Source organism: the organism of the source record quoted next, unplaced genomic scaffold (genome assembly GCF_019419815.1).
Source record: "Pyrus x bretschneideri cultivar Hongxiangsu unplaced genomic scaffold, Pyrus_bretschneideri_v1 Contig23, whole genome shotgun sequence".
Taxonomy (NCBI): domain Eukaryota; kingdom Viridiplantae; phylum Streptophyta; class Magnoliopsida; order Rosales; family Rosaceae; genus Pyrus; species Pyrus x bretschneideri.
In genome coordinates, this window is record NW_025999535.1 from 383,177 (window position 1) to 396,216 (window position 13,040).

At 38.9% G+C, this 13,040-nt stretch overlaps 2 protein-coding genes across 2 annotated transcripts; one reads left to right on the top strand and one right to left on the bottom strand.

Annotated features, from left to right (window-relative positions):
* The first annotated feature begins 54 nt into the window (after positions 1-54).
* On the top strand, positions 55-3,238 carry LOC103967199 (sucrose synthase 2). Its single transcript, XM_048585580.1, is given in 11 exon segments — positions 55-568; positions 657-803; positions 805-831; positions 1,140-1,256; positions 1,332-1,347; positions 1,350-1,501; positions 1,766-1,986; positions 2,077-2,398; positions 2,480-2,724; positions 2,807-2,945; positions 3,073-3,238. Coding segments are annotated over 11 exon segments (1,527 nt in total). The 5' UTR covers positions 55-466; the 3' UTR covers positions 3,112-3,238.
* A 3,253-nt stretch (positions 3,239-6,491) lies between these two features.
* LOC103928398 (endoglucanase 17-like) lies at positions 6,492-9,135 on the bottom strand. The gene is made up of 8 exons (XM_009337434.3): positions 8,779-9,135; positions 8,446-8,652; positions 8,156-8,356; positions 7,953-8,045; positions 7,697-7,858; positions 7,458-7,569; positions 7,197-7,360; positions 6,492-7,051 (listed from the first exon to the last, which is right to left on the bottom strand). The coding sequence occupies exons 1-8, from the start codon at positions 9,037-9,039 to the stop codon at positions 6,719-6,721; spliced, it is 1,533 nt and encodes a 510-aa protein (XP_009335709.2). The 5' UTR covers positions 9,040-9,135; the 3' UTR covers positions 6,492-6,718.
* Positions 9,136-13,040: the final 3,905 nt, after the last annotated feature.

Genomic DNA, 13,040 nt, shown 5'->3' on the forward strand with positions numbered 1-13,040 from the left:
GGAAATCTACTTTAGAAGCTGCAGTTGCAATTCCTGATATCTTATGTTGGTTTTCTTTCCTGCGACTTGCGTACAGATTTCATGGAATGGGTTTCGCGCAAGCTTATTTCACGTATTGGAGATGATAAATCTTCTCTTAGATATCCTTCAGGCTCCTGATCCTTCTATATTGGAGACATTCCTTGGGAGAATACCGATGGTGTTTAATGTTATCATTTTGTCTCCACATGGATACTTTGGACAAGCAAATGTTTTAGGCTTACCCGACACTGGCGGCCAGGCATTCCTTGTCAACTTTTTTTCTTTTTAAATGACTAGCAAACTTTACGATACTCATCAGTTAACCTTGTCTTGTTCCACTACCAATTTTTACCTATACTTTGGGTACATTGTAAACTTCTATAGTGAGCTTTCATATGTTTAGCCGTGATTGTAACATAACAAACGAGAAGTTTGCATAACTTATATGCAGATTGTCTATATACTGGACCAAGTGCATGCCCTCGAAAATGAAATGCTCGAAAGAATTCGCAGGCAAGGATTAGATTTCACTCCAAGAATCCTTATTGTAAGTGTTTTTATCCTTATAGTGAGAATCCTTACGGTAGCTTTTTGGTATGTAAAAGTTCATGGATTTTTTCACTGGTGGGTTCAAGGTGACCAGGCTAATACCTGATGCGAAAGGAACTACATGCAACCAGAGGCTGGAAAAAATAACTGGAACTGAGTACACGCATATTTTAAGAGTTCCTTTTAGATCAGAAAAAGGGATTCTTCGTAAGTGGATATCAAGGTTTGACGTATTGGCCTTATTTGGAGACCTTTGTTCAGGTAAATTTTGATAGCATGTAAACTCTATTTATCTACAGCTACTAAATCTGCAAATTTGTGCCTCTTTCACCGTCTTAAGTGGATGATTTTGTCTGTCCATGTGCATTCCCATCATAGCTTGCTACCCATCTGATGTCACTGCTGCCATGACCACAACTGCCTCCCTTTACTTTGAAAGTAGCACATGACTTTGTTCACTAATTGCATATTCAGAATACTACAGAATTCTATTCTCTTCCGATTAACTAATCCTTACATGCCTTTCAGCCTTTGCCATCTGATATAGTCATTGTTTCTCATGTGATCAGGATGTTGCAGGTGAAATTACAGCTGAGTTACAGGGATATCCAGACTTTATTATTGGGAATTACAGTGATGGGAATCTTGTTGCATCTATGTTGGCTTATAAAATGGGAGTTACACAGGTTCGATATTTTTGCAGCTGTAAATTTCATCATATTATCTAACGAGAATGTTATCTGAAGTTCTAATCTGTTCAGTGTACTATTGCGCATGCGTGGAGAAAACAAACTATCGGGATTCCGATATATATTGAAAGAAATTTGAGGAGAAATACCATTTCTCAACTCAGTTCACGGCTGATCTTATAGCCATGAATAATGCAGATTTCATAGTCACCAGCACATACCAAGAGATTGCAGGAACAGAAGTCTCCCGGTACATTGGAACGTCATATTCGTGCTCTACTTTTTGTTAGTACAGTGATTGTCAGCTCAATTGTGTTTAGTTTCATCTGGAAATGGAATATAAATAAGCTTATTACATCATTACTTAAGCGTCAATGGTACTTCTGATTTTGATAATTGGAGTGTTGAAATTTCCTGTCCAAATATATATCGTTGCCTTGTTCTTTGTTTACTGATGTTTGTTTCCTGGTTCCTTAACTTTTGTCTCCGCTCGATCTTTCAGTAAGAATACGGTTGGTCAGTATGAGAGCCACAGCTGTTTCACTCTTCTGAGGCAGTACCGAGTGGTTCATGGAATTAATGTCTTTGATCCAAAGTTCAATATCATGTCTCCCGGAGCAGTTATGACCATTTATTTCCCATACTCTGAAAAGCAAAAGAGACTTACCAGCCTCCATGGTTCCCTAGAAGAGTTGCTATATGATCCTGACCAGAATGATGTGCATATGTAAGTTCGTTCATAGTATAATCAACTGTGACAATGCAATTATTTTGTGGCAGTCACTTGATAATATGATATTCTTCTTTATTGGCTTAGTGGCACCCTAAGTGATCGGTCAAAGCCCATAATATTTTCAATGGCAAGGCTCAACCAGGTGAAAAATATGACTGGGTTGGTTGAGTGCTATAAGAAGTGTTCCAAACTGAGGGATCTGGTAAACCTTGTCGTAATCGCTGGTTACATTGACGCAAAGAAATCACGAGATAGAGAAGAGATTGCAGAGATTGAGAAGATGCATAATCTCATGAAGGAGTACAAATTAAATGGTCAATTTCGATGGATTTCATCCCAAACTAATCGAGTTAGTACCGGTGAGCTTTATCATTACATAGCAGACAAAAGAGGTGCTTTTGCTCAGGTACGTAGGTGTTTCTGGATTTTGTTTTGGAGAGAACTCTCAGTGTACTTTAATTTACTTCGTTTAGTTTTATAATTGCAGCCTGCATTTTATGAAGCTTTTGGACTCACAGTTGTGGAGGCCATGACTTGCAGCCCTCCAACACTCGCCACTGTCCATGGTGGCCCCCCGCAGATTATTGAGCATGGTGTATCAGGATTTCATATCGATCCTTATCATCCTGAGAAGGCTGATGCACTTTTGGCAGATTTCTTTCAACGTTGCAAGGAGGATCCTAGCTACTGGAATACAATCTCAGATGGAGGCCTCCAAAGAATTTATGAAAAGTTAGTATCTTTCTACAGTTGTACAATAGTACTTCGTATTAGCCATGCGTTGATGAACTGAGGGGTTTTTGTAACATTGCAGGTGCACATGGAAGATTTATTCTGGAAGGCTAATGACATTGGCTGGTGTTTATGGTTTCTGGAAGTATGTGTCAAAACTTGAAAGGCGTGAGACTCGACAATATCTGGAGATGTTCCACATTCTAAAGTTCCGTGATTTGGTGAGTTTCTGTCTTGATTGTTAGCTTTAAACTACATCAATGGACGATCTTGATAGGATTAATGACAGTCGTTGCTTAAGATAGATAAATTCCTTTCATGGGACTTATTATGCTTGCATTATTTCAGGCAAAATCTGTTTCTCGAGCTGTTGACGATGCACATTAAGCTACAACCTGCTCAGCTGCGGAGGCTTTGAGTCCGTAACTCGGTGATTCGCAAGGTAATATGGTTGTACAGAAGAACTAGAAGTTACCCTTTGTGCATGTATGAATCTAGAATTGTACAGAAGCTCTTGATCTTGTATTGTTATGAACTGATTAATATAATATGCAAGACATTGTCATCCTTTACGAATTTGGTAAACATGGTGAAAAACACTCGGTTACTTTTCTTCCTTTCTCCAATCGCAAGACGAAGAATACATGCATTAAGGTTTTCTTTAGGGGTCCGGCTACATTACGAACACATACTCAGTACAAATTATTTGTAAATACCACTTGTTGGGCCGTCATGGCGATTGAGCGGGATTGAGCGGTGCAATACCATTTCAACGGTTTACTACACCATCTAATTGGTCCAATATACCATCTCATGAGTCGTCATATGTGGGTTTTGGACTTAAAGGCTGGTTTGGTATTACTGTTCTTTGAAGAAAAACTATTTATGTTCTACTGCAAGAATAAGCAACTGTGAAATAAAGTAGCAAAGTGTTTGGTAAACTTTTTTGTAAAAATACTTTTGAAAAAAAGAAGAAGTATTATAGTGTTTAATAAACTTTTATGTAAAACAAATGTGAAAAAAGCTGGGTTTTGCAACTTTGTGTTTTTGGCTTTTTTTCATCCAAAACTATGAAAAAAAGTTGAAGCTGAATGTTTACCAAACATAAAAAAGCTCCCAACTTTTTTTTATAGCCACTTTTTTTATAATCACCTCAGTACCAAATTAGGGCTTATGGCTGGTTTGGTATTGCTGTGCTTTGAAAAAAAACTGTTTTCTGCTGTGCTGTGAGAATAAGCAGCTGTGAAATAAAGCAACAGAGTGTTTAACTTTTTTGTAAAAGTGCTTTTGAAAAAAAAAAAAAAAAGCAATATTATAATGTTTGATAAACTTTTATGCAAAACAGATGTGAAAAAAAAGTTTTTTTCAAAGCTGAGTTTTGCAGCTTTGTGTTTTTGGCTTTTTTTCATCAAAAACTGTGAAAAAAAAGTTGAAACTGAATGTTTACCAAACATAAAAAAGCTCCCAACTTTTTTTGATAGCCATTTTTTTCAGAATCACCTCAGTACTAAACTAGGCTTAATACTCTTTAAAAATTCAATTTCACAGTAAAGTGTGCAGGATCAATTAGTTAGGACAGTGCAGTTGTGCTCTTGTAATTGAATTCAGATCTGCTTTTCATTTATCAAAATAGTTAACAATATCCCTATATCCTCTCTCCATGTGGTTCAGTCGATCTACAGTTCAGATACTTCCGTGTTATAATCCAATCCGACGCCACATTTGGAATGTTTTTGGGTCCCTTGGGAGTCCCTTTTGAGTTTCAACTAACTTGCTAGCTGCAATTCTCAACTTGACAATAGCAAGTTATCAACTTGGATCGACTACACACCTTTAACGTTTTAAACTGGTCGAGCGTTGTCATAAAAATTAAAACTTAAACATAATATCGTATTATTAATTTCAAAACGTCATGATAATGAGAAATTTTTTATTATGACGAGAATACGAATGGTACAACACATGCTTTTATGAAAATCCTTCTCAACCTCGACTTGGCCGCTCAAGCTTAGCATTGCAGGGGAAATGATCATCTTCAAATCCTTTCTATTAAATCTACTAAATCAAAGGATTCGTACATTTGAAATTTGATCCAATAACTTAAAAAATAAAACATTTTTAAAAATTATAATAATTTTAACAATTAAATGAGTAGATTTGATAAAAAAGATTCAAAGACGATCTTTCCGCATTGCAGGGCATGTGACATATCTCGTGTACTTTGTCAGAAGGACTACTAGTCCTTCCAATAGCCACTTTCTCGCGTTTGACAACTCCTTCTGACACTTGACCATATCTGACAAACCTACTTAATACAAGCAGCTTTTTTGACCAAACGAACCACACGCTCCTTCCCGCCAACCTTTCACATGCTTTTACCCAAAATCTTGTTTCTTGATCTTCCTTCCACTTCCTTTTTCCGCACTCATTTTTCAACGGTCAAATATTTACTCGTTAACCACTAAACTACTTCACCAACAATAATTTATTTAATCACTTCCTAGTTAGGCATTATTTGGATTCTCTCCTTTCTTCTTCTTTTTATTAATTTTTTCTTTTTTATTCTCTCTTTATTAGAAAAGTAAAACAAGATGACGATGTTGCTTAATCTTGAGCGTTCAAACAGAAAATGTAAGAGGAGAAAAGAAAATGAGAAAGGAGAAAATCCAGATCCCATTACATTATTCACTATCATTCACCCGTTCTCTTTGTTCTTAATTGTGTTTTTTCTTATTAAACTATAAGGTATAATTGTTAAGTCATGTAACTTGAATCTCAAGAAGCCTTATTCTTGTGTTGTTTTGGGGACCATCGTTGATAATAATTTGTAATTATCTAATCCAAAATATTTGTCTTTGGATTCTTATTTTTATTTAGCTCCTTGGGTAGAACATCCCACCCGACTATATTACTTTAGAAAAATACCATTTGATGGACTTATATGTATTTTAATAAAATGACTCGACTAAACATATCTTAACAACAAGAATGACACTAGACTACACTACTGAGTTACGGATCTATCTCCAGCTTAATTAATCGGAAACCAAAGTAAAAAGCTCAGGTGTCCGACCATGTCAGTGAGGCACTAGAGTTTCTGACCATGTCTATAAATTAACTCACAAAAACATGAGATATTTGAAAGTTGGTTACACCCTAATCTTTTCTACTTTAGTCATTGTTCTAAAAATTTCCATCCATGGCAGTTTAGATGATGTCTAAACAGTGGCTGATAATTGTTCCGATTAATCCTAGATGTTTGATAATTAAGAAAGAACGTCTAGACTTGTTTAAACGCTCACATAGGTCTAGACTTTCATTTAAACAAAAAATAGAAAAAAAAAATTTGCCTTTTATTTTTCAATAAATTGTAAGAGCTTGTTGAATATTTAGATGAACACTCATTTTATACTTATTCTCCATATTTTCAATATGTTGTAATATTTTATTATATTTTATAATTCATGTATCTCAATATAATTATGTAAGATATTTATCTATATGTTGTATAATAAAAAATAAAATAAAAACCTTGAGACCCGCGCCTCAGCACTAGGTCCCTGCGCGTTCGACTGCCGCTTAACGCCTTTTAAAACCTTAGTTTTAATCACTATCAGTGCAACTGCAAGAGACGTCTTAACAAGACATCCGTTCAAAAATTTCTTTTCAAATCATGCCAAACGGTATTGGCGTATTGCTTATGTCAACAAGTAACCCCAATGGACAAGCTTAGAGCCCATAAAACTCTCACATGTAAACACCGTTTCTGGCAAATTACGACATCGATACTATAATTGTGAACCCTGACATATGAACCAACAACACCAACTACACCTTGACATTTGTGCTTCGTAGTTTGGGGCTCTTTGCTCTCGACCCTATCACCACGTGCACTTTCCATCCAGTTACTACTAAAAAGCAGTGCTTAATAATAATTAATTTAAAATAAAAACACCTAATAACTTGGAGGAGAATCTCAGAAGCAGCTTTCAGCTTAGAGCTGGCCAAATGAGTGGGCAAGATAAGCCAGTGATCCTACGAGGGGTGCGTTGATGTAAGTGGCTGGCTCCGACTGCTCATAATCTGACCGTTGATCTGGGAACTTGTCGTTCTTGTCGGGCCCACCGATCACTGCCCCCACCAGGATGTTGGGGTTGGGGGATTGGGAGCTCATCACGCTGAAGCCGGACGAGCATTGGATCTTTGCTGGGTGTGCGGCGATGCAGGGCAGCGATGAGCCCCTGTGGTGGATCCTCCGTGGATACCTTGGGCCGTACCCCACCATGTAGGACATCTTCATTGGGTTGTCTCCTAGTAGATAATCCACCTGATAGAAGCCATTAACATAAACACGATTAAAAAGAGATTAATTAAGCTCTATTTTTCTCATTAATTTATAACAAGAGGAATTAATGTCTTTATCATGGCATTTGGGGTGGCCAATACGTGACACACGATTAAAACACGATTACCTGTCTCTTGGCAATTGCTCGGAGCCGCTTCGGGGTGATGGCGGTGCCGCCGCAGTTAACCACCTGGCGGGAACTGGTTAAGTACTTGGCATAGCTTAAGATCAGAAACGAGGTGGATGTCACGTACTGCATGTTGCTATCATTCATTTTGAACAGAAGACCACCTGCATCCAAAAACACCAAAACTAGCCGTTATGAACAGGACCACTATGCTCTTGATTTTCAGAGAGAGAGAGAGAGAGAGAGAGAGAGAGAGTGTACCTGGAGTGTATTGGGCTGAAGAGTAAGAGGCTCCTGGAATGATTGAACAGATGAAACTATCTGCATGCCCTTTGTAGTCATGGAGGGATTTCACCTTTTGGACGAGGAATGCCTGTAAAAGCAAAATCCCACGTTATAGTTGTCGGGGAGTTTTTTTTCTTCTAATTTACTATAAAATCGGAGCCTCAAGAATATACCAAAAACTGATATCGAATACAAAATTTTGAGAAAATGGGGACCTTGGAGAGAAGAATTCTTGCTCCGACGTGCTTGTTATCCCATCCGAACGTGTTGTCAAACTCCGCCGCCCCGAGAATCTGACCGTTAACCTGAATGTAACTGAGATACAGCGGATTCTTGGTGGCCTTGTAGAGCCAAGCAGCACCCCACAGCAGCTCATCCTGCAATTGTTAAAAAAGATAACACCTTCAGCCACATTTTGCAGAAATAAGCAATAAAAAGTAGGCAAATTTGAAAGAAGTGAAATTCTTTTACCTGAAAGCCAGAGTAATCACAATAGTAGGGGCACACAAATTTCTTCAATCCGATGCTGTAAGGTCCTCTGTGCTTGTCAGCAAACGCAAACACCTACACCCAGAAGCAAAACGTGATCTCAGATTTTTTTGGGGGAAATTAGAAGAAAACCCTTCTACTTTTTTTCTTTGGTTGGAATTTAAAGTTTGGTATTTTGAACTTACGCTCATTGCCCTCCTGACCAGAAGCTTGGAGTAAGTGGGATCACATCTCCTGAAGACCAAAGAGGCAGAAGCAAGAGCAGCAGCAGTTTCAGCTGCAACTTCAGAACCAGGGGTGTTTTGGTCAATCTTCAACACAGTTCTTGGGGTGTCCATATCTTCTGGTCTCTCCCAACAAGCATGGTCCTTTGTAGCATCACCAACCTTCCAAAGAACCACAAAACTGGCTCAGAAATTTTTTTTTTTCAAAAAGAGAAATTCGAAGAATGCTTTGGGTGGGCAGAGTAAATTACCTGCACATAGATGGTGCCTGGGTGCGCAGTAGCTTTGAGGAGGTAGTCGGTGGCCCACCGGATGGCCTGCCGGGCATTCTGCAGCTCACCCTTCATCAACCCGCCAAACTCAATCACACTCCATGAAAGCATGGTGGTGGTGAAAGCCATGGGAAACCCAAACTTCACATTGTCCCCTGCATCATAGTACCCTCCAACCAAATCAACCTGCATTTTGAAAAATCACATAGAAATCATAAAATGGTAAAAACCAACTGCGTATTTTGAGGTAAAGCTCGAAACCCAGAAGGGGAAAGGACAAAAAAATGGAAAGAATATGTGGGTTTTACATACGTGTGCGGCGGCGCCGTCGGAGAGGCCAGAATCTCTCCTCCAGGAAACCCTCTGGTTAGGAGGGAGCTTTCCGGACCTCTGGCCTTCGAAAAAGAGGATGGACTTGGTGAGGGCATCTCTGTAGTTGTGGCTGGCGGAGCGAGGGTGGCGGTTGATTGGGCTGCGGTGGCGGCCGGGAATGGGGTTGGCATTGCAGAGGAGGAGGAGAGTGGTGGAGTAAGAGAGGAGGAGGAGGAGTCCTAGTGTGGAAGAGAGAGCCATTTAGGGGGAAGTAAAAGTAGAAGAAACAATAATGCAGGCCAACTAACAAGCCAACTGCCAACCTGCAAAGCCGCAGTAAATAGAAGCAGACACCTCTCCCTTCTCTCCTTCCCTTGTATTTATAAACTGCAAGCTGCTGCCCTCATCTGTTTAACCGTGCTAGGTCTTAATCATAGCTAGCTCCACATCCTCCAATAACGGCTTTTGCTTTGAGTTGATTAACCTGGATTATCTTATAAGGCACTTTTGTCAGTGTTTGGCTTCATTGTGCATTGTGCCCTTTCTCCATACAACGAAATTCATTGTAACCGTCCTATAAACTAGTAATATATTGTCATGTTAAAAAGGTAAAAGGTTTGGCACAATATTGACCACTGCCACAAACTCATAACCTTATACCATAAGTTTTTATCTCTTTTTGGGGTTCGCTATATATTTATTAACAAAATCATTCACCTGAGCTTTATCTACCCACCAGGGACGCCACTATGTATGTATCTCAAACAAATAATGTAATGATATGTGATTTGACTTTCCTCCACAACATTGCATTATTGGTTTGAAATACAACGTCAATTGCACACACAAACTAATCATACACTAATATGTGAGAACGTTAAAACGTATAACAATGCCCGATCGTTTGAGTCTTGATATATAAGTTCATTTATATTTTGTGGATTTTCTTATCTTAATTAACAAGACTGGTCACATGGGGTCTTATTTTCACTGATGCTCATGTAAATTTTTTTGGTGAGGAGTCTTTCCTGTAAACAGCAGTTAGGTACGAAAACTCATCGCTTTACTCCTTTTCTCTCTCAAAAAACGAAAGTCGCCGCCCCTTCAACCCTAGATCAGAGAGCACCACAACCGCCGCCCCCTTGGTCTTGCTTGGTTTGGCGGCATCCACTGCCTCTCCCTCTACTCCCTCATTCGGTCTCTTCTGCCCCTCCCTTTTGCTGCACCTCCTTCACTCCAGCCTCCTCCTCCCCCTTCCTATATGAAACGTTGTCACCCTCTCATGCTTCGCCCTTGATTGCCTCCTCCGGTTTCCGTTTTGAGAGTTGGTGGCATGCATCCTAGTGGTTCTTCGCCTCTTCCCCAACATTCATTGTCGCCATTTTCTATTTTATTATCTTTAGTTTTCCAGCATTTTCTTCTTCCCGTCGCCCCTTTTCAAACCCATACCTCTACTCTCTCTCCATCTATTTCCTCTACCTTCTATCCTCATAATCCATCCCCAACAAAACCTTTCCGCAAACCCACAAGTGTTGAATCGAAAAGGGATGCTAAATTTGTTTTCGCCCCTTACTGCCCCTCCCCGACCTGCATGCCGGATTTCCTTCGAGGCCAATAGATCTGCTGCTTTGGCCAAAGTATGAGCTTCGGCCAAAGTAAGGCATTTCACATACCCCTTTAGCCTCACCCCTCGTCCAATTGCTATTGTATATGTATTATATATAGTTGCAGGGGTCTGAAGCCGATTTGGATCTTATGGCTATCTCTTGGTGTGGTGTTCATGGTGATGATTCTGATTGTGGTATACTTTTGGTTGCAGGTTTGTAACATTGTGTTGCGATGTCTTGGTCAAATTGACCACTCAATCGTTTCTCCAGTGTTGCTGACTTGTTGGCTGCTGGCAAGGCGTTTGTGGCGGCGGCGACAGTTGAAGTCTGCATTTGGTAGAGTTCTTTTAATTTCTTGTCTTTTTGCGTATTAGGCTGGGCGGCTTTTTGTGTATATGGATTTCCTCAATATGTGTTAGGTTTTTGCCTTCCTCTGGGTTGGCCTCGTGTAAATCTTCTTTCAGTTTAATGGATGTTAATTTTCGAACAAAAAAAACCTTTTGTTGTTTACTTACTTATCAAGAAATTACAGTACAGGTACAGTGAGTTTGTTTATGAACTTCTTGTTGAGAGTTGACCCACGTTGGTGAGGGATAAGGTTTTTTATGTATTTATATGATCTTGGGCTACTCCTCATATTGCCAATTGGTTTTATGGTGGAATCTCAATTTCATCATGGTATCAGAGCAAGGTTGTCCACGCGTGAAGTCCAACGGCCACACGCGCTCCACGTCATCCAGTTGTTGTCCACGTGTAGGCTTGAAAATCCGCCACACATACGGGGCATGTTGAGAGTTGTCCCACATTGGTGAGGAACAAGGTTTGTTATATGCTTATATGATCTTGTGTTACTTCCCATATTCTCAATTGATTTTACGGTGAAATCTTAATTTCATCACTTCTGACAAGTACCTTTTATTTAACCTTAATTTCAAAGCCTATCACCCATTGTCTGCAATAGGCATCAGATGCAAAATGTACCAGAAATGTTCTCATTGGTTCAATATATATATCTCTATTCCAAAAGAATCTTTGAACTTTGGTTTAATAAATAAAAAATGGAAGAGGATTCTCTTCGAATCCACTTTGTGGGGATCTTTCTAGCCGTTCATCGTATATTATGCGATCAATTGTCATTATATATTATTTGTGTTTAATTTTAAATAAAAAAATCAAATAATTTTTTACTACACGATACACGATGAATGACTAAGATGTAAAGATCCTTACCATTTGAATCCATAAGGGATCCAATTCCATTAAAACTCTCCCCGCACATTAAGGATACCTAATAAAATAGTGTATATTGACCCGGAAAAAAATTATTTGCAGTGAGGAATTACTATGGAATTTATGAGTTATGACCATGTCGTTATCAAAAACCTGAACAGACCAATATTACTGAAGCTGCACAAGTAGCACTGCAGCTAGTTTAATTAAGAAGCAAATTTACAGATTGGAGAATCCTGATGACATGAGTCGTACTTAACCTAATCTAATTTATGGGTAGTTTGATTTGAATCAGAGTCCATATATTAATTATATTGCTCTAGTCAATTTGACTGTGTTCATATACACTTAAGCAATAGAGTATTTGATATAAGGGTAGTGTTGTCTACACACTTTTTTTACTTTTTACACATTCTTTTCAATTTTTAGCCGTCTAATTAAATGAATTGAAAAATATCAAAATTGTCACATCCCGGCCCGGGGGGACCACTTCCCGGGCCCGCTCCACCACCGTAGCACGATATTGTCCGCTTTGGGCCCCGACCACGCCCTCACGGTTTTGTTTCTAAGAACTCACACGAGAACTTCCCAATGGGGTCACCCATCCTGAGAGTGCTCTCATGCGCTACTCGCTTAACTTCTGAGTTCCCATGGAACTCGAAGCCAGTGACCTCCCAAAAGGCCTCGTGCTAGGTATGGATGGGAATATACATATAAGGATCACTCCCCTGGGCGATGTGGGATGTTACAATACATAAATTAAAGGAGGGTGTGTAAAAGATAGAAAGGAATGTGTGGATGGCACACTACTTTTTTTATCCAAGTATAATAAGGGACAATATTTTACTCATCCCCATGAAGGAGGAACTAATGAAACATCATTTCATCAGATTATAAGGATATGGATAATTATTCTCGTTATCATCATCTAAAGATTATTTTTAAAAGTATTTATTCAATTTGAAAACCATGTAGACATCCATATGTGTTGAGGAAATTAAAAGTTATGATACTAAGTAACAACCTCATGATGAATCATCAATTTCTTTGATATATATAAATGACAAACGATCTTTAAACCGAGTGAATTTTTTAATAAGAGATCTTTAAATGATGATAGAGAGAATTGTATGAATTATCTTTATTGTATGGTGAAATAATCTCATGTTACTGGGTAATGAAAGCTTTGATCGTTCCTGACCGTGAATGAGTGAGTGAACCAATTATCACATATATGATGAAGTGATTTTGAACTCTGGTCAATTCCTATGGTAACATTACAAGTTACAACTGAACTATGCTTCAATTACTTAGGACTTAGGTTGGAGGAGCAGTTGCCCATACCGTGTGGCAGATAGAATCAAAATTTACAGTCAGATGAGATTCAGAAAGGTGATGAACATATAAAAGATGGGTTGTTCGAAA

Coding starts and splice junctions, on each gene's coding strand:
- LOC103928398 (XM_009337434.3), bottom strand. CDS start 9,039: ATGGCTCTCTCTTCCACACTAGGACTCCTCCTCCTCCTCTCTTACTCC. Junction 8,357..8,445: donor CAGGCACCATCTATGTGCAG/GTAATTTACTCT, acceptor GTTCTTTGGAAG/GTTGGTGATGCTACAAAGGA. Junction 7,859..7,952: donor GTGATTACTCTGGCTTTCAG/GTAAAAGAATTT, acceptor TAACAATTGCAG/GATGAGCTGCTGTGGGGTGC.